Genomic DNA, 24189 nt, shown 5'->3' on the forward strand with positions numbered 1-24189 from the left:
TCTCTCTAATTTATTGCCTTTAATTGTGGGCAGTTGAAACCTGAGGAAAGACAAACATAGCTGATGATCAGGATGTGAATCACCTTTAACTGCACCTGTCAGCCCAATAAAAAGCTGCACCAAACATATCTGACATTTCAGAGCAAGCCCTGCACACCTTTGGGAGGCTCTGCTTGCTCAAGCACCCCTGACCTGTCACAGCTCTCAAATATTTACTGGGAGAGGGCATTGAGAAGGATTTGGGAACTGTTCCTCAAACTGCTGAGGACTCAGGTGCCACTTTATCCTTCAATTTCAGAAGATTTAAAACACCATTCCTAGTAAAATCTTATGTCAAGAGCAGAAACCAACCTCCTGCTTTGATACAGAACAATCAATTACCTGATTATTTGGTCCATCTGTAGAGTGGAAAAATGAGCCAGCACAGCCATGGGCAGAGTCTGGGATCATCTTCAGGTGAAGAAACTCCTGTATTCAACATAACATTCAGGAACAAAGCACTGACATTGTCATGTCTTAAATCTCTAAGATTTTTTCCCTTCTGACTGCTGGGCATGCAAGGAAAAGCAGCAACAAAACCCAGATGAATTAATTCCTGTCTGCTTAATTTCTGCTCTTTGTGCAAAACCTACGAGTTCAGTGGCTCAAAGCCTGTTGGAAATCCTCGACGAAGGGTTCATTTAATAGCACATGCTCTTCTTCAGTTTTTTAATCTGTTAGTGATGTTGCAATCCAAGTATTCTAAAAAGAGAGGGAATTTAGGATAGCAGCATTTTTAGCATTTCATTCTGCAAGCTGTTATTACACGGTAATAAGATAAAAACCTACCTCTTTTTTCCCAAAATATGTGAGAAGTTTTTTTGTTCTCTTAAAGGAAAAAAAAATTCAAAGGAATGTCAGTACCAGACTTGATAATTATTTTAGAAATAAGCAAAACAAACACAAATACATTACCTGTAAGTCTAAAGGGTTAAATCAAACCCAATGTTCTCTCCTCAACAGTCTGATAAAGAGACCTGCAGTAACCTGTTTACTTGAAATGTGATTACATATTAATTAGTGAATAATGCAATTAAAAATATCAGGTGATTTTACAGAGAAAGGGACTTTGCTAAACACCATAAATGAAAAGGAAACTCCAAAAAAATCTGGAGTGCAAGAGATGCGTTTTATTGTATGCCCGTTACGATGAGTAACACATTTAGAAATAATAATCCCACAGAACAGTGACAATCTTATTTTACAGCGTGTACATCATTTTTTACAGCCACATAAAACACTTATTTGTCTAAGAGATTTCCCAAATTTTCACTTTCTGAAGTTTAGAAATATAAAAAAAATTTATTCTCAAGGAACTGATTCTCATCTGGTGCAAAAACAAAATATGAACATTATCTGGAACACAAAGCCACAATATAGCATGAAGTTACAATTTCTCATGTGAACAGCTGTGTGCAAACATGAAGCAACTAAAAAAAGTAAAAAATACACATTATATGCATAACATTTATGACCAGGTTTTTCATTAAATAGCCCTAGACCAGCTCGTTATATAAGCGCCATTGGATTTGCAGCATGCTAACACAAAGCATTTTTAAAGGGATGCATATTTTAAATGTATACACTGTAAACTCAAGATCCACCTCCAAACTCTAGTGGCAGCAGGTTTTTCTGGTTAAATACTGCATATATACTTTCTTACAGATTGAAAATGCATGTTTATAGCATGGTATAGATCTTTTTTTAAAAGAATCGATTAAAAGGTGCAATTTTACGTCTATATGGAAAATTTCATATTAGGAGGTAGGACAGTAACTGTCATACCTGCTAAGAACACTGCCCTAAAGAACCTCTAAGTACTTTGAATTTTAATTAAAAAACCCCTACAGTTTTCAACTGTTTTTAATATTCTTTTTAGAGAAGACTTTAAAGTAGCGAGGAAAAAAAATTAGTGTTGAGTCACAACACTATGAGCTGCATCCATTTTTATCCTTAAAAAAAAAAAGTCAAATTCAAAGTTAATTTTGTTATATGTGCCATACTGAACAACATTCAACTGTAGTTTCAGATAAAAAAAGGGAAATTATATACATATACATCTTTAACCCTAGCACCAGAACACCACCTCTGAGACCATAACATAATGTTCTATTTTAAACATCATATCCTGCAATAAAATAGGTTAGCAGCTTTGAAAACCAGTAAAAAAATGCTTCTTGGACCTAAACTAATAAAGGAAACCAAAAAGTTTCCCTATGAAATGTTTAAAACAAAAACCCAAACCAAACCGAACAAGGACACCCCCCCACCCCGAATTTCACCAGTTCTGGAATTCAATTTCTAGGCACAATTGAAAACGTTGTGATGAAGTGTCTGACTAAAACTCCCTGTCCCAAACTGCACAAGAAGTGAAGAGGGGGCTCCTTTGCAAACCTTCTGTAGCTCACCCCACCAGGGATCTGTTTCCACACTGGAGACACACGTTGGGACTGACAGAATGGCTCACACAATCAGCTCTGCCCTGTCCTCCAGACCCAGCCATGGCAAATACTGTTCACTTGGAGACATTCATCCATCTTTCTGCAAATGTAAGACATTCATCCATCCTCTGCATTCTCTAGTGCTCTTTAGGTTCTGATCAGCAACAATCATAGGGCTATGAGATCCCCTGCCAACCCTAATACTTTTTAAGACTTTTAATACAAAGAATGTAAAGTTATGGTTTAATATCAAGCTTTGAAACCAGGAGAAACAGTTCGTGAGATTTATTTTTTTCCCCAATTAGCATATCACAGTTTCTACACTGCTGGAGCTCACCTATCACATTATGGCCTCTTTGTGGTGCCTCATTATGTGCTGATTTTTCTCGGAGGGCCTGCGGAAGCCCTTTTTGCAGAACTCACACCTGTGGGGGTAGTCTTTGGTGTGGATGGAGATGACGTGGCGCTTAAAGCCCGACGCGTCCGTGGTGCTGTACTCACAGTACTGGCACTGGTACACCTTCCTGCCACTGTGGGTCTTCATGTGCTTCTTCAGTTCGTTCTGCTGCCTGAAGCCCCTTTTACACCTTTTGCATTTAAAAGGCAGGTCCTTGGTGTGAACGGAGAGGATGTGCCCACTGAGCACAAAAGGGTCGGAGGTTTTGAAGTCACAGTGCCTACACTGGTGGATCTTTTTCCCTTTATGGGTCTCGCTATGCTTTTTGAGCTCCGAGGGCCGGTGGAAGCCTTTCTCACACACCTCACACTTGTGGGGAAAATCCTTGGTGTGCACTGAAATGATGTGTCGCTTCAGGTCACTGGAGTTGGTGCTCTTGTGGTCACAGTGGGGACACTGGTGAGTCTTATGCCCTTGGAAGAGCTCGGTGTGCTGCTGCAGCTCCTTCTCGTCAGCGAAGGCCTGGGGACAGTGCTCACATTTAAAGGGCAGGTCGGTGCCGTGTTTGGTTTTGATGTGAGTTTTCAGGTTGGACTGGTCAGCGCACCTGAACACGCAGTGCTGACACTGGTATGGCTTTTCCCCCGTGTGGGTCCTCATGTGCTTTTTCAGCTCCGAGGGGTGGCGGAAGCCCTTCCCACACTCCACGCACACATGAGGGAAGTTCTTGCTATGGACTGCCAGCAGGTGCCTGTTGAGCAGCCCCTGCTCTGCAGTCTCATAGTCACAATATTTGCACTTGTGGAGCTTGGGCTCCTTGTCCCTCAGGATGAGTTTATTGGAACTCAACGGGCTCGCCTCTCTGTATCTTCTCGTGTACTCTGTAAACTCGTGCGTTTTATCAACTTTATTTATAAGTTTATGGCTTTCCAGATGATTGTGGAAACTTACTTTTTTGTTAGTTGTAAAGTCACAGTCTGTACACTGGTATTTCTTCTTGATCATATGATCGGGATGGTTCTTCATATGCCTTTTCAAGAATCCTCTGGATTTAAATTTTTTCCCACAAATATGACAAGGGTAAACTGTTAAGGGCTGTCCATCAGGACCTATTATAACAGCTGTTTTTGAACAAACAAAAACAAGTTATGAAGGAAACACATTTACTGATTAAGAAGTTTTAAATCAGCCAAGTGCTGTTCAGATTCATGCACTTACACTTGCAGCAGAGAGAGAGTGGCTCAGTAGTTTAAAAACAACCAATCCACAGCACCTATAGTTTATATAGTTCTGTTTTAGAAACTGCTCAAACAGATCAGGAATATCACATGTGCACTGAATATAGCCATGGGTACTTTTTAATAGCTTGCAACATTCCAATGAATTGCATCAGCCCTGGGTGTACTGACTCTGAATAGCAAAATATGACATTTTCTAGGCACAGAACTGGAGGGGGGAAGGACACAGGAAATACGCAAATCATCATTTATAGCTTTTAATTCTGCATCAGCTTAAAAAAGAGAAAAGGAATAGGACAGGAGTAAGTGGCACTCCGTGACAATACCGTAACCATCCAGTGTTTACCTGTTTGCCATTGCCTGGCCTCTCCTCTCCTCCTTTTCTTGGTTTTTTGTTTGAGCACTCTATTAGTGCTAATGCTATCACAAATCTGCAGGTACTGTGTTGCATTACCGTTTTTGTTTTCTAATCGTGTATCCAAGTTATTTCCTAGAAACAAAAATTAGACACCATAAAAAACCTTAAACAACTTGTTTCTTTGGGACTGACGACTGGAATTGCACAGCAGCATTATCTACTTACTAAAAACAAGCATTGCCCATTCCTCTACAGCAATATACATTTAAAAGTAGTGTGCTAATGGGAACCCCTATCTATCTTTTCCAGCAAAAGTCAAGGGTATGATTGTTTAAACACTGATTCATTTCTAATTATATTCCATGACTTTTATTTAACTTGTTTTCACAACTGCATTATCTATTTTCTGTCTGCAAAACTACATTAAAAACTTGGCAGTGCCTCCCAACTTCCCCACCCCCTCTGAAGGCCTACAGACATCTAGAATTGTTTTCATTCAAAACAACAGAGAAAGACTGTGGAGTCCTTCAGTATCTAATTTATGGCTCATTCTTTGCATCTCTGATTAGGAGCACTAACACAGAAATATTTGCTCTTTCAAAGACAGTTTTAGTGCTGTTAAAGGTTCTCACCTGCCGCTTGACCATCTTCGTATCTTCGGGGAAGCCTTCTTTCATCTCCTGCAGAAAATGGTATTTTAGTCATTATAAAATAATTTTATTTTTAAAGATGCTGCTTTTGAAAGCCTGATAATGAGAGAAAACTAACTTAGCTAATAAGTAACAGGTTAACACCATCCACGTGGAGATGTGCAGCTCGGTGTTGTGTAATCATGAGTCTCAGGAACCAAAATCCCATCTCTGAGAGGAGTTAATATCCACCCCATCAGTGTTTGCATGCTTACCCTGCTGGCTCTCCTGCTTTCCATTATTAATATGCTGGTTTCTGCAAAATTTAACCTCATCTATCCCCTCAGATAGCAATGCAGAGGTTATCTGAAATGCACACTTTGCTCCTGAGATGGAAGCATGCTATCTGCCTGGAGTGGAAGGAGGCAGATAAGAGGGCTTGGCCCTTATCAGCCTCTCAGCACAATGGAGATTTGGAGATGCACAAGGAGTACCTCAGGAGCACATTTCTGATTTTGCACTGGAAATATTTGCTGCTATGTGCCAAAGCTCTGTGGTTCTAAAGTACTTTACCAGCCCAGCTGTTGGGCTCTCCTTAACACACCAAGGAATTTTCACTACCTTGCTTAATTAATTGTAACAGAAACTATGGAAAACTTGACATGCTCTTAACAAACATTTAACACACCAAAATCCAAGGAAATTATACAAAAGAATAGACAGAAGTCACAATATATCCTAAGACACTTATACTATTTGAAAACAAATCACTTTTTTGTTTCTCACCTGAAGGACTAACAAGTTTAAAACATGTCTATAAACTGAAATTATTAGGAACATATTTACACATTTATTCCTACTATTCCCTTTTTAAAGTCTTTCCCCCTTCCCCCTCCTAATGTAAAATACTTAAGGCTGTTCTTGTTGTTTAAGATCTTCAACATTAAGCATCAAACCCCACATACTCTGTACATTTGAGCTGGGATCTGAAACAAAATCAAACTTCTAACAAGCTTTCCTTTCTACTCCATGAAACCCAACACACAGCAATCACTGCATGGCAGAGATCAGGAGCTGTTTCCAAACCCCAAGAACAAGGTGAGGTCATCCCAGAGATGCTGGCAGCTGGATGAGGGAGGAAATAATGGCAGGGATTTTCAGGAAAGAAGCACAGGTTCCTACCGTAAGCAGCAGCCCAAGCAACAGGGACAAAGGTTTTATTCACGCCAGAGTCCTCCAGTCTTTCCCCCTTCCCGCTCCTAATGTAAAATACTTAAGGCCTGTTCTTGTTGTCTAAGATCTTCAACATTAAGCATCAAACCCCACATACTCTGTACATTTGAGCTGGGATCTGAAACAAAATCAAACTTCTAACAAGCTTTCCTTTCTACTCCATGAAACCCAACACACAGCAATCACTGCATGGCAGAGATCAGGAGCTGTTTCCAAACCCCAAGAACAAGGTGAGGTCATCCCAGAGATGCTGGCAGCTGGATGAGGGAGGAAATAATGGCAGGGATTTTCAGGAAAGAAGCACAGGTTCCTACCGTAAGCAGCAGCCCAAGCAACAGGGACAAAGGTTTTATTCACGCCAGAGTCCTCCAGCTGGGTGTCTGGAAGGGATGTGGCTTCTTCTTCCCCTACAATAACTTCCATATAAACTTCATCTGCTATTTCAGCACAGCCTGGATGAAGGGAGGAGAATAAACCTTTAATTTTATTTTGCCTGTCCTAACTTTTCCTTCATTTAATTTGCTCTCGCTCTGATTGATATCCATTATAAATTAGTTTTCTTCCTTTGGCATTTAGGGGATCATTGCTTATTCAGATATTCCTTAAAGAGAGAAAACATGTATCAATAAATACTAATCCAAAACAAATGCCCACAAAATTTCCAATAGACAAACTCATGAACTTGCAACTGATGACATTTGCCACTTTGTCAGAAAGCTGCTTAATTCACAGTAGGAAAATAGAAAAATAAGAAGTTTGACTACCCTCATTAACTTCATCCATGGACATGTTAAATTTAATATAAATAATGAAATGATTGCACACAGTATGGACAAAGTGCATTATCCACATCACTTTAATTATAGCCTGCTTTTCATTTTTGGGGAAGATGAGCTTTCTACTACTTCAGGCTGAAGAATCCATCAGAAAATAATTAAAAATGTCCTTGAGAATGATGGTTATATGGGTGTACAAACAAGCATGAGAAACAAGAATGTTTCTTATTATGCTTACTAATATCTTCATCTTCCTGAGAAGAGTCCTTAACAGCCATGTAAACCATTTTTTCTCGCTGCATTCTCCCAACACCTCCTTGTTCAATGACTCCAGCTACAGAATGGCCATTGTGAAAGTCACTCTCAGTGACAATTTCTGTCCCACCTCGAACAAAAAGAAGTTACACACATTAAGTCAATGTGAACAAAGCCACTGGTAAGATTAATTTCAGATCCAAATATTTTTTTGACTTGCTGGGACCACCTCCCTGAGAGCAGCTCAGAGAACAGCCCTGCTGGGAATTACTTCTCGGCCATCACATTTTGGCTGTCCCTGGTGCTGCACGAGCAGTCTGTCCCTTCTGTCCCTGGAGACTGAGCCCAGCCCCAGAGGAGCAAAGTGTATTTGGGAACAGAGCCTGGGAATGATCTAAAGGTTTCAGCTCCAAGAACAGCCAAGAGGGGGATTCTGCTCTTTCAGGAACAGACACAGGTGAGTTGTGCATCCCCTCAGAGCACAGGGATTGCTGGTCTGTCTGTGGGGAGAGGGAAGTGCAGAGAATTCTGAGTCCCTTGGTTCACCTGCAGCCCCAGAATTCCTCCCCTCTCTCTGCAAAGACCACCAAAGGCTCCCACCCACAAAAGGGATCCACTCCAGAGGCTCTGCTGTGCTGACACTCTTGTGTCTTGCAAAGTCAAAGAAAAGCAGCAGCTGAAAAAACAGCTGCAGACACACAACCACTTGTACACTTGGGCTTTGGCTGCCTGAAAATAGCCCAGCTAATCAAAAAAGAACTCGAGACTAATCCATACCCAGCATTTGTGCATCTGGGCAGCCTCCACAAATGTCACATTCTACAGAACACTCCAGTCACTGGATTATGTGCAATGAAGAACAAACACAAAGACCCTGAAACACTTCACACTACTGAAAGAATAAATAGGATTTCAAGGTACCTATTTCAACATCATCTTCAGCTTCAGCTTTAAATATGTAGACTTTGATAACTTCTGAACCAAAGCCATCATCTTTAGCAACATCATCATTTGCTACCTCGGTACTGATCTTCAAGGGAGTGCTTCCTATATGGTCCAACTTCTCTCCAACATCATCCACTGCAAAGAGAGGAGAACAATAATGAGGTTCAAACACATTTTTAGAAGTCAAAGTAATCAGTAGCATGATTTTCTCCACTATTCTCCCCATGCACAGGAAAGGTTTGTATTCATAAGCAGCCTTTAAAAGCAGCTCATCTCAAGAAACTTAAGAGATTCCAGAGGTTCAGTATTTTATTGCAACTCAGGAAACACAGCAGGAATTACAGAATAAAGGACACAAGAGGGAGCTTGTCATCAAAGGTAATGAGGTAACTGGTTATGGCTGAAATTATTACTCATAGAAAGCAAAAATTTATCAATAATTAAAATTAAACATCTATACAAAAGCATTAAAAATTAACCCAGAATTGCCTGTTAGAGTCTAAGAGTTCTCAAATGTTTCACTCTGATGCATAGTGACTAAAATTTAGTGGTTGTAACTCTTGAGGAGTGTGATGACTGGAGTATATTCCCAGCTAAAGAAGTATGCATCAAAAATCTGTATCTTCTTCCTCAAAGAAATGATGATTTTATCCACTTTATCAGTTGAAAACATACATTCATTAATGAAGATTAATGCATGATATACAGCTGATTAAAAGATGCAGTGACAATAAATCCAAATACTACTATGAGAAATTGACTTCTCATTCTTTACACAACTCACTCGCTGATTATTTGGTTTATACATTCAAAATGCTTATTTAATTTCAAAGGAAAAAAATACATCCAAACTATTAAAAGCAACATATTTTGGTAAAAAGGGCATTCACAGAGATGACCACAGATACACCTCAAATTGCCAACCCAGAGGGCACTGAACTCAGCATCTCTCTGGCACGTGTACTGACACACTTCTCACTGAGGATAAATTTAGCTCCTGAGCAGATGGTCCAAACCTGTGCAGTGCTGAACACCCACTGAAGTCCTCTAAACAGAGGAGAATCCCACAGAATGTAGACAAAATCTGAATGAAATACATTCCAGGGAAACAGCATCTTACTGCACACATAACATTAAGGTATGTGTGCACTAAGCAAAGAAAAACTCCTTAAAATGAACACTGAGGTGCCAGCAGAGCTTCCTGACTCCACGGGGATGCTGAAGCCCTGATTCCTGGGAGGAGCTGCCTTACCTGGGATGCTGCAGTGCTCCCCAGTCCCCTCCCAGTTTGCTGCTCCCAGGCACTGGTGGCTGCTCCCAAGAGCTGCTTTAACCCCCTTGGGCTAAACTGGAGTCCCTTGGAGCCTTTAATGCTGGGGCAGTCACTGGAGGTGGGAAGGAGGTGCCTCTCCTGCAGCAGGGGAGTGGAATCCACCCCAGCAACCCCAAACTAAGCTCTTCCCACAGACACCTACCAGCTCACAGCACTGGGAAACCTCATTTCTACTCACAAATCCTGGGCTGCACCAGGTGAGTGCAGAAGTTACTGAGGACAGAACCGTAGGAAAGTACAAGTAAATATTTGGTTTTGTTTTAGAACCTTTGTGAAGTCTGTACTTTGATGAAAATTAATATTCTGAGCTGGAAGGGACCCACAAAGATCTTAAGTCCAACTCTTAAGTGAATGATCCATATGGGGATTGACCCCACAACCTTGCTGCTATCAGCACCAGGCTCTATAACCTGAAACACCAATGGAAAATGTCTAAAAAATGCTGGTTTAGGTGTTTGGTGGGGTTTGGGTTTTTTATTTTTGGTAGCTAACAGATTAATTCCATTGCTGAAGAAGTGTCCAACATGGACCAGGAAAAAAAATTTCCTCAGGAAGAGAGTTTTTGCTTTTATAATCTTTAAAACCTCTCTAAATATCTACTGAAACCAATGCTAGGAATATCAACACCTTAAAGAGTGAGAGTGTGCCACGTGCTGCCTGATGTTTGTGTGACCTGGCAGGACACTGGGAACAGTCAGAGCACAGACATTGAGTGAGCCACAAGAGAGAGCCTGAATATTCCTCTGACACTCGACTTTGCCAGCACCAGGTCATTAAACCTTTTTATATCCCCTGTGGGAGTGCTACTGCACCTGCTAATTGGCATTTTTTAAGCTGCCAGAATGGGGCTGTCAGAAGACAGAAAAGTGGAGATGCTGAAATTCCCTTATCTTGGAATAAGTACTTCCATACATTTACTAAATATTAATTTATTAAATACTTTTTTTTTATGCAAGGCTTTTAAAGTTTGTCATTTTCTTATGCATCTTCTGGAAAATGATAAATCTAAGTTTAATTTAATACAATGACCATTCCCACTGCATGTGTGAGTGCAGGAAGGACTGGAGGTAATCCCCAGTACAAGGAGGGATTACACACCCAGCTCTATGACTGCCAAAAAGACTATTTCAAAGCCCAAAAACCCTGCCAATTTAGAATTGGGAGGTGATAATAAAGTTCTTTTCAAAGCTGCAACTCCAGCAACACCATTTTTTTTTAAACTCACGTATTTTATAAAGCAAACATGTTACCAGTTTAACAGAAATAAGTATTTCTGTCCCGGGAAGTTCTTCAACAACAGCAATTTCCTGCTGAACAGGGGAGTTACCACATGTGTGATAGGAAGTTTCTTTATGGAAAAATTTCCAGCTATTTAACTAATATTATGTGACAGTGACTGTGCACCACTATGGGGCTGGTGAAATAATGTAAGAAACAATCCCACAATTTTAGATAGTTACTGGAACATCAACTGCAATGCAATAAGCATTACATGAAGGAAAAAAAATGAGAAATTTTTCAACTTTTGTAAGAATGTTTTCAGCAAAAGAAAACCCCAAAACATGAATTGAGCATGTACACTCACACAGTGTTTTAATATTGCCTGTAAAGCTCCCAAATCTTCAATATCCTTTTGAAAACAGAGAGTTCTGTTTTAGAGGGGCAAACTCAGAACAGTATTTTTAACATTTGTGGTTGCTTCTACACCATTAACCATCCTGTGTATTTTCCAAAAAAATCAGTCTTTATAATTCAAGCTAAAGAAATGGAAACCTATCAGGAAGTTTGTGTATCCAGGACCTCTGGGATCACTTTTCTAAAACAGCAAATGTGTAATATAGCAACATTTGGAAAATATCATCTGGGCTGAGAAAATGACATCAATATAGACTGTTCTCTGTAAGATCTTGCTTTTTGTTTCAAATACAACAAAACACAATGAATTGGCAATTGCTTTTGCTTAAAGTCCTGTCTTATCTGAAGTAAAACTCATGGCTTCCATCTACCTTTTAAACAGACTTAAGTAAAAGAACACAAGTAATCTTTGTCAGGTTCAAAAACATTATTGCTTTTTAGAACAGCTCATGAAAATATTCTGTTGTCTAAGTAAGATGCCTTCAATCACTGCCAACCCATCAGTGCTAAATTCTCTGCTGCTTTTCCCAGGGATAGCTCAGGGGAACAGGGAATGCTTGCTTCCTTTCTGTCAATGGAATATCAAAGTGTCTTCCAGCTCTGACTCACCCACCAGAAGCACTACATGTTATTATCTGGTCCCTTAAAATAAACCGAAAAAAACACAACAGAGAACCTCCATAAATAGATGCTGAATCCTCCTGAGTGAACAAGCTTTAAAGGAAAACTCAGCACACTCCCAGTGTTAAACTTACCTGGCTTGGCTGTTTTCAGGTGTGTGATGTCCAGATTCACCGTGGATTGCCAGCTCCCAATCCATGTGATGCCTCACATGCACTATGCTGGTGATGCCACAGCCACCAGAGCAGCAACACGAGGGCAAGGTAAGTCCCACAAGGCTTTGACAATTCTCCGGGTTTTTCTAATGTCTGATCTACTTAAGTCCCATAGGTTCAAATAGAGGAGTAGGAATCCTAAAATGTTTAGCAAACGAGGCAACAGTGTAAGACACTAAAAAGGAGGTGTTGGTGGCACAGTACCTTAGCCCCGGGCCAGCTCCAGTGTGGGTCAGTGGTGGCTTTGAGGTCACCAGAATAGTGCATGGGGCCGGCACGCGGAGCGGGGGCTGGCAACCCGCTGTGGGTCTGAATATCGCAAACCTGAAAAACAAAAGAGGGGAGGCTTCAGCTCCACTGCCCACTGCCCCTGCAGCACGCCTGTGCTGCTCACCAGCTCCATCTCACTCTGACAAGGCTGGGGTCAGGGCCCACCACAGCCTTTGGGATTCAAGTCCTTTTTATCGAGGTGTTCGGGTGGCTTAAAGCAAAGAGTCGTGAACACCCCGTGGTATTCGTGTTGTGAACGGATCAAAAATAGGTTTTTTAGGTCCTATGCTTATAAGGATGGTTTGAAAAAGCTGAATTTATCTGCAGAGTGGTAATAATCTTCCAGTGAAACTTTCCAATCACAAAATCATACACAGATAGTCACACAACTATCAGGATGAGCTTAATATTGCCCAAAAATATTTACACAGGAAATGTAATTACCAGAAGTGTACAAAGTATCTATATGGAATGTCATCTCAAAATGGTGAAAAATCACCTTTCAGTAAAGTCCCTTCCAACCCAACCCATTCTATGGTTCTGTCATTTAAGCTGTAACTCCCAACAAGCATAAAGGAAATTAATACTCCACAGTCACTTCCATACCCTAAAATGTCCTATTTTGGTAGTTCCCACAGGTGTTCCACAGAAGAACTTGTGGTATTCCCTAAGGGCATATCTGGCATTTTGTGTAAAGTCTCCCCTTTTTAGATGCTAAATTTCATTAAAAGACAACTGAGTATTTTGAAATTCTTTAGAAGTAAGACTTGGTGTCATTTACATTATAAAAACAGCTCAACAGTCCTATGTATACATCTCAAATGAAATATTATAAAATTAACTTTCTACAATACTGACAGCATTTGACAATTGAATACATGTAAGTAAATAAAAAATTTTGACCTGCTTGATAAATTGAGGCCTTTATCTATTCTACACAACACATTATCTCCATAAACAAAACAAATCCAAGGGTAACATTTGAACAATAAAAAAAATTAAAAGCTGCATAAAAACGATTCATTACTGCTGACAAAAACACAACAGCAGACACTTTGTGGGGTCAGGCTGGATCCCCAGCACAACACAGGCTCAAAACTTAGGAACACAACAGAGCTCAAAGGCCTTTATCAGTGACCCAGATGAGGGGATCAGCTTTGCAGGTGACACCGAGCTGGAAGTGTTGATGCTGGAGGAGGGAAGCTCTGCAGGGGAGTTGGACAGGCTGGATCCTGGGCTGGGACAGCTGTGGGGGTCACAGGCCAGGTCCTGCCCTGGGGTCACAACAGCCCCAGGGAAAGCTCCAACCTGGGGCAGAGGGGCTGGGAAAGGCCCTGGGAGTGCTGGTGACAGTGGCAGGACATAACCCAGGGGTTCCCAGGTGGGCAAGAGGCCAGAACAGCCTTGAGCTGTGCCAGGGGAGGTGGAGATTGGATACTGGGAAAAATTCCTTCCTGGGAAGGGCTGTGCATCGCTGGCACAGCTGCCCAGGGCAGTGCTGGAGTCCCCATCCCTGATGGGATTTAAAAGCCAGGTGGATGTGGCCCTTGGGGACATGGTCAGTGGTGGCCCTGGCAGTGCTGGAGAATGATTAAACTCAATAATCTTACAGCTCCTTCCCATCCTACACGATTCTATGACTTCCTTAATTTACATAAATGATTACTTAAAACAAACTCCTAGATGAATAATGTAACTTCCAACTGTGACTATTCAGGCACATCACGATTACACTTATATAAAAATTTAATTTGCTGAAAACTAGGTCTCAAAATGGCTTTGAAACATTGTGAAAGCCAAGCTTGAGAACAGCTGACAAAACCATGAATGTGTCAGACACACGTGGGGCCATCAGGTAACTGAAAGCTTCAGAGGCTCTGGTCTAAGTGCAGGATCATCAGCATCAATCACACTCATCTCTCTCAGAAGGAGTCCCAAAGATGACTGTACTTAAAATGACAAAGGAAATAACCAGTTACAGAATAAACTCATCCTAAGTACTGTGTCAGAAAGGAGGAATTTGTTCAGTGAAACAACTGACTGTAAAAATGGTGCTCCTTTCGTTACAAAAACACACAAGGTTTTCTTTGTAGCAGCTCTAATTTGCTTTATAGACTCATTTTTGAAGTTCCTTTTTCAAAAACCCCTATTTTTGACTTCTGTTAGTGACAGAGTAATGATGGAAAGCTTTAGAAATCATTGCTGTTCATCCTGTACTGAACAAAACCAAATATATTTTGCATAAGGGACATAAATGCTATAAGAGAGGGAAATCATTATAATCATGAATCAGTGGTGTCCTCTGTCATGAGATTTTTAATAAATGCAGCTTGTTGTGAACAGACTGACACTTTGACACATTTGGCAATGACTTTTTTTTAACATATTGCTTCTAACTAAATAAAATCTGTTTTGACCTGCTCACATTTCAATAAGTGATCTGAAGGAGTAAAAAAAAATAAATTACTTGGAATATATTTTATCAAACTTGTGCAGCAGCAACAACTGGTACCTTGGGTACAATGTAAGCCCTGAAGAAACACAAAGTACCCAAGGTTCTTTCAGTAGCCAACTTCAGCTACTATCAACAGGATCATATGGAGTTGGATGCTGTGTGAGAACTGGAATGTGTTAATGAGCCAATCCATTAATGAACGTGACCCCTTATTTCCAAGTTCAGCCCAGAAGAGCACAACAGACAATGAAATACCTATTATAATTTTTAATACACTAAACAAACCATGTTTTGTGGACATATTGAGAAAAATTTGAGTTAGAGATCTTAAAAAACCTATTTCTTAGTGGATTTTCCTGATTAATCCCAGTGTGTCATTTTTACATGAATCTACATAGCATTGTAATACACCTGTGGTGGTTTTTAGAAAAAAATGCCATATTCAAAATAAATTCAGTGTTTAACTTTCCAAGGTGTTTTTCTTAAATTTCCTAGAATATCTAGTTTCTGAAACACAAACATACACACCCACTCACTCAGCAGCATCAATGTCCTTCTCTTTCTTGCTGCATCAGTGATTTTGCATCAAAACCCCCAAATCCAGAGACCAGGAATTAACTGGGCACCAGCCTATCCCCTGGGCGTTCCAAGAGTCCAGTTACAGGAACTTCTCCCCACCAGAAGCTCCCTCCTGCTTCCATCTACCTGTGTGCACTTACAAGATATCATCAGGTAGTCTTCAGATGTGCTCTTGCCGTCGTCGTCGTCCTCGGTTTTGATGGTGACGGTGGAGCCGGGGACAGTGCCAGCTGCCTGGATGACAGCCTCCGAATCCGAGTTGGTCACCAGCACCTCCTCCGAGACCATGGTGGGCGACTCGGCCCCGGCCACGGAGTCCTGCACCACGTGCTCCAAGTGTCCCTCAGGGCCCGTGACAAGGTCTGCCACAAACACCTGGTCGGGAACTCGCACGGTTTCTGTGATCAGGTCAGAGGTGAGCACGTGGTCGCTGGTGTCCAAGGCCTCCTCAATGGCAACGTCAGCCTCCAAGACGGAGTCGGGAACGATGACGCCCTCGGTGACGACGTCCGTTTCCGTGATGATGTCGGGGCCCTGGACCACCTCAGCTGCCAAGCCATGGTCCAGGGTTATCCCATCATCCGTGACCACGTCAGAAACCAGGACAGCTTCAGGGACGGACACAACAATGTGGTCTCCATCGATGTGGGCAGTGCCAGCCATCCCAGCCACTAGGGAACAACCAGAACCAGGAGAAGGTGGTTACAATTTATCTAAGGAATGGAGTGATCACACAGGCAAGCTAAACACAGATGGAAAAATCTGTTACTTCTCCACATCCGTGTTTTGCATTTCACCCCATAAACACTGTCCAAAGCAGCCTGTTCTGTACAAGCTAAGGCAAACAAAACACACCACTTCAAAACATAATGTGGAGTTTGTCTGAAACTTAGGATCTGTTAAAAACTAAAGGCCACTTTACAATTCAGTCTCTTTTTCTTTAATTCCCAGTTAGGAAATATTTCATTGCAGCAGCAATGTGAACCTTCCCAGAATTCTTGCGTGACACTGGAAGTGTGGTAACAAACCATTAACTGCTGTTACAATAAAAGGACCCATCGTTTGGGCAGCAAGGGCCTTGTTAAAAAAAAACACTCAGTTTTATGCAACATTTACAGTAAAATTTCCAACAACTTGCCACATCACAAGGAATTTTCATTACCAGACTGGACTGGCCAGTCATATTTGCAGACTACTTTTCTAGACATAAACATAAAACCCACAGTAAACTATTTTAACACACAAACAGCAGTTTTAATCTTGAAAACACTCAATAAAATCTTCTTATCAGAATTTTTAAAAATAATAAACATTATTCAGTGTTGTAATTCAAATGAAAATATCTTGGTATAGACATGGTCCTTCCCAATATCTGAGAAGATCATCCCCTGGATTCTACTCATTATTTTTAATAGTTAAAATGTTTACCAAAATCTTGCATGATCATAGTGTGAGGCATTTTGGATTCCTGTGTTTGCAATCCAAGACTTCCACCACCTGGATCCATATTCAGCCAAATTCATTCACAAACAACTGCAAAAAACAAAAATGAGAATTTATGTTTAACAGTGTCCTTGTGTTGATCAGCTTTACTGGACTGATGTGTTACACTGACAAACACAGGGAAGTATTTACCCAAAAATCCAAGAAAACCATAAGCAACACTTCACAGAATTCACTTTACTATTTTGGTTTATATTTTTTACCTTAGCATAATAATAAATATTAGCAATTGTGCACAAAGCAGCTTCTGTTCTGCCTGTCTGCAGACTCATTAACTAATTAATCAAGACTGGTGATTCTGGATGTGTAGAGCTATAATGAAGAAAATGGAGCACTGTATTGGGAGTATCAATTTTTCCAATTCTTTCAAAATTTGGATATAAGACACTTCCAAACCAATTTTAATGTGTAAATTTAATTGGGGATGCTGGATCTCTTTGACAAGGTACAGCTACACAAAGGCACTCCCAGAGCAGGAGAAAGCATCTATCATTTGACAGTGTTCCCATAAAACATGAGAGAGAAGGATAAAATCAGCATTCCAGCATTGCTACCAAACCCTGAAATGTGGGGATTCTGAATTATTTTGCAATTTGCTGCAACCCAAAGGACTTTACACAAGTTCTCAGTGCAGGCAAAGTGACCCACCAAAGTGACCCACCCACATGATCAGAAAGAGCTCAAGGCTTTCACAGGTGAAAAATTTCAAGCCTAAAAAAATCTCTGTGGCACAAGACTAAAATCTTGTACTTTTCTGCCCTCTCATAACCAAGAATCAGAAGGAGTAACAGAATTCCAGAGCAAATAAGAAGTTTTAGGAGTTGTGAGAGGTGAACGCAGTCAGAGCTCAGAACTACATGACCTGAGTGGGGCAGAGGAGCAGGGAGTACAAATCTTCCAAGGTCAGTCTCCAAAGCAAGCTGCTTTCCTCTCCTAGCACCAGCCTTGGTTTTGCTGTCCTAGATCTCATTAAAGAAATCACTAGTGTCCCACGACAAGAATTTGTTAAATCTCAGCATCTAAATCCAAAGTATGAAGGAAACTCCAATTACTTTGAGGTGGAGCACACTTGACAACCCCACTGCAGTGAGTTCCACCTCAGGAGCCAACACAGGCAAGGTCCAGCCAGGCTGGAGGAACAAGTGCCCAAAATCTGAGACCCTCCAAGGCAGAGCCAAGGGGCCCAGGAAGAGCCAGGACCTCGCACAAGCCCTGAGCTCCTCCAGCAAAGGAGCCCAATGATGGCAACCACAGGGAAAAGCCTCTGACCCACCCCAAAGAGGTCTGAATTCAAGAACACAAAAAAAGTCAAACATTATCCATGAGGAAAGTTGGCAAGGGTTTTACTATTTCAATTCCACTCCAAAATCAAATTTTTTCAGCATTGGAAGGATCACAGACCAGCTCCAGAACCCCAATGCAATGCTCCATCACTCCCAAATTACCACCACAGCCATTCAAAATTCTCCCTGTAGCTAAAGAATCCTTGCTAGTACAAAACAGAATGCAGCTCTAGGGCATAAATAGCTCATTTACCTATTTCAGAATTAAAGCAATATCTAACATTTCCTGACCACAGCCTTTTCACAGAATCCTTTTTTCAGAGTAAATGGATATGAAAAAGTATCTTAATCAATCTGAGATTAGAGGAAGAATAGGTTAGAATTTTTCTCCTTCTCAATAAGAACTTATTTTCAGATTAGATAATTAGATGCACAACTATATTATGTATTGTGGCACACAGAAAAATTTAATACAAAGTAGGACTATAATTTGAATTTAAATTTCTGCAGGGAAAGCAAATTATCACTCAAAGAGTATCTTCTTGGTAGTTAACAGGACCAGAAAAAGAACCAAAGTTATGGGATGGCACCAGCAATCCCTTAAACTTCCCCTAAAATCAGAGCTGGATGATGACACCCAGGCAACAACCCCACTGAAGCTGCACCAACCCTACGAAGAATGTTCCTGTAAACCCTCACTGCAGACAAAGGACGGACTTGAACCAACCACACAATCACAAATTTATTTTTTATATCAACTTTGGGATCTTAAAGGAATGCAGTGCCAGCAGGAAAAGCCCTTCCTGCTGCTGCTGGAAGAATGAACCCTGGGGGAAGAACGAGCCCACGGTTCTGCTCAGGGGCTGCAGCAGCGCAGATGATGCAGCTCCACATGGCACATGTGCAGGCAAACCTTGTTACTGGGAACAGTAAAAAAATGCAGTGCAGTGATTAATTGTGGCTCTTCTCAGCTTCCTCCTGTAGTACACTGTGTAACACACCCACAGCACCACAGACAGATCCAATCACGGCTTTGGAGAGGGAGAAATCAGGCAGAAAGCCACAATTCCACACCCTGTCACAATCCCAAGCTTAGCCGCTCCTCTCTTCCTCTAACTTGTAACATCTCAAGTTTTTCCTCTCAATTCCCCTTCTCCTCTGGGTATTTAAAGACAGTGAAAATTTTAGCATCAGCCAATAAAATATTTACTTTATAATATACCATTAATTTTTTCACTGATTTTTTTAAATTACAGCATGCTATCTTGGCTCAGGAAAGAGCATATTATCATCACATCCCAAAATGAACTATTTCATGCAACCTACACTGAGACTCCCAGAGCAATGGCTCAAGGTTACATATTTAAAATATGTCTGTATTTGGAATGGTTTTGCTTTTCTGCAAAATAACAGTTCTCTTTCTAATGAGCCTGAGGTTCATTTCAATCTATTTCAGCTCTTTATGCCAAAGCTCTTCCTTAGATAGAGCTCAGCTGAGACAAGCAATGAATTTTAGAGTAGAAGAAGGGATATCTGACCTCTCTGACTACAACTGTAAATTACTTCTGCACATGGCAATTTTAGAATCAAGGGTAATGGTTGGCAGTTTGGAATGACCTAAGGACACTTAACATTCAACTGAAAACTGGTGCAAGTTCCCAGGATACACACTGATGTTTTTAGCTTACTCTTCCTGAAGAAAGTCTCACAAAATAGACAGGAATATTTTCATTTTAGAGAGAGCTTAAGAAAACACTCCAAATACAAAGATATCCAGCAAAGCATTTTAAGGAGAAGGGATAACAACTAATGCCTCAGCACTTCTACCCTTCCCAGGAAAAACAGGGTGTCATTGGTGTTCCCAGGGGGACAGGGAAACTCCCAATGCCTGGCTTCCAGGCATTGTTGCCATATTTCAAATGTGTATAACATAAACAACATTTCTACAGAACGCCAATTACAGCTTAAATACATCTCTTTGTTTATGGAGCTTTAGGAATGCATTTTGTGTGGTCCTGCAAACGTGAAACATCTCCCCAGTTTATACACACCTCTATTCACAGCAGGCTCAGGTGGTGTATTTTCACATGAAGCCTAATTGCATGGTCAGCCCCTAATCTTTCCTTTAAAACAGTGGGTTTCTTCTAAATAATTTACATCTTGTTTACATGCTCCCAAGGAAAACACAACATCATGCACTGCTGGTGTTTGGTTATTCACAAGCTGCATATGACATTTGCATGAAACCAAAAGGACCAGGCTCAGACATGGAGCACTGGAACAATAAATAAACTTCTACACCGTTGAAAAATAGGAACCAGATGCTGTGTAAACATTTAATTTCTTAACATTCAAGCTGAAGAACAAAAAAATTATCCTCGCCTGGTAACACGGTTTTCATTTTTTTTCTGCCCCTAATTTTAATGCAGCATCTGACAGAAACGCAATGAGAAAATTCCTGCTTGTGCAGAAATCTTAATTAGAAAGCCCCAATTAATAAAATAACGCGCAGATCAGCACAGACCCTTGGCAGAGAACAGACTGGGTATGAAAAACCAGCATATCTATTTTAAAGTCCTTTATTGTGTCCACCTAGAAAGCACCACAACTTACACTCCAAATCCATTTAAAACGCCGCAGACAAAACCAGCGAACGAGATTTTGCCTCGCCGCCTGAAACGCGCTAAGGGCTCTTAACACAAAACAATAAAAAAAAAATAAAACAGAAAAAAAATAAATTAACATCTACGCGCTGCACCAATAAAACTTCCCGTAGTAAAAGCCAGGGGCAGAGCGGGCCGGCGGTGCCCAGGGCCGGGGCTGCCGGTGCCCGCTGGCGCCAGCGGCTCCCGGCGCTTCCCGGCGGCTCCGGCGCTTCCCTCATTCCCTCATTCCCTCCTCCCTCCCTCCCTCCCGCTCGCGCGTGCCCGGCGCGGGCGCGCCCGCGGTGCCGCCGGGGCGGGGGGAGGCGGCGAAGGGAGCGCGGGGACAAAGGAGCGGGTGTCCCGCGGCGGTGCGGGCCGGCGGGCGGGGGCAGCGCCGGGATAACGCGGTCCCGGCGGGAATAACCCGGTGCCGGCCGGGATAACGCCGTCCCGCCGCCCTGAGCCGCGGCCTCCCCGCCCCGCGGGCCCGGCCGACATCTTGTGTTCCGCCATTTTCTGCCCGCCCGCGCGGCCCCTCCGCCGCCGGGCCCGCCCGCACCGCCCGCCCGGCGGCCGCGAGCGCGCGCGGCCCCGCTCCGCTCCCCCCGCACGTCACGCGCGCCCCCGCGCGCCGAGCAGGCGCAGCCGCCGCCGCCCCCTCAGACCCCCCCGCGCCCCCGGCACCGTCAGGGGACCGTGCGGGAACCCCGCTCCCGCCCCGGGCACCGCGAGGGGACCGTGCGGGAACCCCGCTCCTGCCCGAGGCACCGCGAGGGGACCGTGCGGGAACCCCGCTCCTTCCCCGGGCACCGTCAGGGCACCGTGCGGGAACCCCGCTCCCGCCCCGGGCAGCGTCAGGGGACCGTGCGGGAACCCCGCTCCCGCCGCCGCCCCGGGCACCTTGGGGTGCAGTGAGGGGAGTTCCCCCACACACCCCTCCCCGTGAGGGCAGTGAATAAAACACTCAACATTTAAATGGCTCGGGCAACAGTTTCAGTTTTGTGGGTCTCTTACCAGCGTGAAAACCCGACTTGCCGATTAAACGTGACACGTAAATACAAAGTTGAACCAGTTTGTTAATATATAAAACTAGTTAGGATACAGCCATGAACATTCTCATATCAAGCATAGCAACTTGTGGAAGCTTTGCATTACTCTTTGTCACAAAGGAGGACTTGGGCAATGCTTGGTGCCTGTTCCATGTCTTCTATTCCTCAGAGGAATCCAAAGCCAGAGTGTTTCCAAGTAAAGTGTAAAGGCAGAGGTGGATTCCTGGGAAAAGATGCTGAGAGGGGATTGCTCAGTGCTCCCCGAGGGAGGGCGGGGGTGCCCCTGTCTGGGGGTTCAGAGGGCAGAGCCACCTGGGCTCTGGGAGCTGGGCCAACCCAAGGTGGGTGACCAAGGTGGACACCCTGATGTGGGGCAGCCCCAGAGACCCTGCTGACCACAGCTGGAGTGCTGTGTCCAGTTCTGGGCTGTGCAGGACAGGAGAGACATGGAGCTTCTATAATTCTCAAGAGATTCATCCTCCTGGACTTTCACCTCCTTAGCAGAGAATTTGGAGACTTACATTTTACCCACAAAGAGTAAAGCCACATAACACAGCACACACCAAAGTAAATTCAGTAGGAAGGACATTCCAGTCATTTTGTTTAGCTCTAGCAAGAGACAGATATTCTCACAACAAAATAATTTCAAACTGCCCAATGCAATTAAGGAATGAGGGGGAAAATACCTGGAAAAGGTAATGACAAAACTGAACACTGGGGAAAATGGTGAGAAAGGCTCAGTTTAGCCAGCTCTGATAATGCTGTCAATATCCAGCACCACGGATATTGACAGCATTGCCTTATCTGTTCCTCCTACTCCTTTTGGGAGCAGTGGTGGAATATCAAATTGAACACTCAGATTCTGTGGTCGCTCTGAGGTCGGTGCAACAGAGCTGGATTGAGGTCAACAACCAGCATTCTGTCAGCTTGTGGCACCACCAAGGCTGAGACATGACAGAAAAAAGCAATTCACTGACACAATTCTCTGACACCTTTGGATCTGAATTTTGGAGGTCAGAATGGTTTAAACTGATAGTCTGGGCTCTAAACAGATGTGCTAACACCATTTCTGTGTGTTTCTGAAGACAAAAGAGGGAACCAGGCTCACTTCTTTTATTTCTGACAGAATTTGCAGCAGTAGAAGTAAACCCAGTGAAATTTGCCCACTTTGCATTTTTGTTACATTGAGGGAAAAGCAAAGATCAAGAAACCCTTTCTAAAATCCTTAAGATTCTGGTTTTGTCATATAGTTTCACATATTATCTAATACTAAGGAAAATGTTTTAACGGAAATTGCAACATGAAGTGCTTCAGACTTTTGGAAAACAGGAAATAAATCCTAGTCTTCAGTCTCTTTTATTTGTTACTTAGTGGCAAAGTTCTCAATCTTCCACAGCTTAATTTATTTTCCTAATTTACAAAAAAGTTACAAAGCAAGCCAGGGCAGTTTTAAAGGCAAACCATTCCAGCTGTTGGGATCAACACAGAAGGAAGACAAAGCAAAAAAGACAAGTGACAAGGGAATGGGTCTGTGGGTATTTGGTAAATCTTAGGACAGAGAGAGGCCAAGTCCTTGGGTGTGTTTGTACCACACTGCCAGGGCCAGACCCTTGTGTGCTGCAGGATTCACCAGGTTTTCTTTCACAATTATCCTCGTTGGTGCTCTCTAACAAGGATGGCCATTTCCTCTGTGTCCCACCAGGGTCTCACTGCACTCTCAGCACATGGATTGTCCAGTGATCATGCAGCATTCCAAAACAGTTCTGATACAGGATGCACTTGTTCTTAGTATCTCTGTAAAGAGATTAGAATTGAATCAGCAACATGACACACACTCCCCAGTATGCTTGCTATTAAAATAATGTTACTAATCAAACTACATTTTTATATATTTATTTTCTTAGTATGTGCTGCTTCTGAGTGTTCACTCACCAAGAGCTTTGGAAGATGATTTTCATGCAAATAACTGAAAGCATTACCACTGTGTGCACACAAACTGAAACAGCTTTGGAAATATTTGAAAACATTTCAGCAGGGTCTGTAACATTCCTGAAGAAAACAACACCTGCACAGTGAAAGGTGGCTGTAGGCTTTCTGTTAGCTCACATCTTTACTTAGTGACAAACACCATCAATTTAGTGATGATTTGTATTCAGTACCAGGATGGATGATACAATTAATATGCAGAGTATGTAATTAATATGCAGAGTATGTAATTAATATGCAGGGGGATGTAATTGATACGTACCCGGTACTGCCTCGCCTCTGGATAAACTGGATAAGGCAAATC

General features: G+C 42.4%; 1 protein-coding gene across 3 annotated transcripts; it reads right to left on the reverse strand.

The window, feature by feature from the left end:
- Positions 1-1147: 1147 nt before the first annotated feature.
- ZNF711 (zinc finger protein 711) lies at positions 1148-21085 on the reverse strand. Of its 3 annotated transcripts, XM_039722552.1 has the most exons (10): positions 20819-21085; positions 16848-16952; positions 15560-16090; positions 8288-8446; positions 7350-7496; positions 6650-6787; positions 5106-5153; positions 4462-4605; positions 3829-3998; positions 1148-3399 (listed from the first exon to the last, which is right to left on the reverse strand). In XM_039722552.1, the coding sequence occupies exons 2-10, from the start codon at positions 16924-16926 to the stop codon at positions 2821-2823; spliced, it is 1995 nt and encodes a 664-aa protein (XP_039578486.1). In that variant the 5' UTR covers positions 16927-16952; positions 20819-21085; the 3' UTR covers positions 1148-2820. The 3 variants fall into 3 exon arrangements, with proteins under 3 accessions (XP_039578486.1, XP_039578484.1, XP_039578485.1); XM_039722550.1 differs by having other exon boundaries at positions 1148-3998; XM_039722551.1 differs by having other exon boundaries at positions 1148-3998; positions 4570-4605; positions 20819-21084.
- Between the last annotated feature and the right edge of the window lie 3104 nt (positions 21086-24189).

Source organism: Passer montanus, unplaced genomic scaffold, assembly GCF_014805655.1.
Source record: "Passer montanus isolate IOZ18808 unplaced genomic scaffold, ASM1480565v1 scaffold49, whole genome shotgun sequence".
Lineage (NCBI taxonomy): Eukaryota > Metazoa > Chordata > Aves > Passeriformes > Passeridae > Passer > Passer montanus.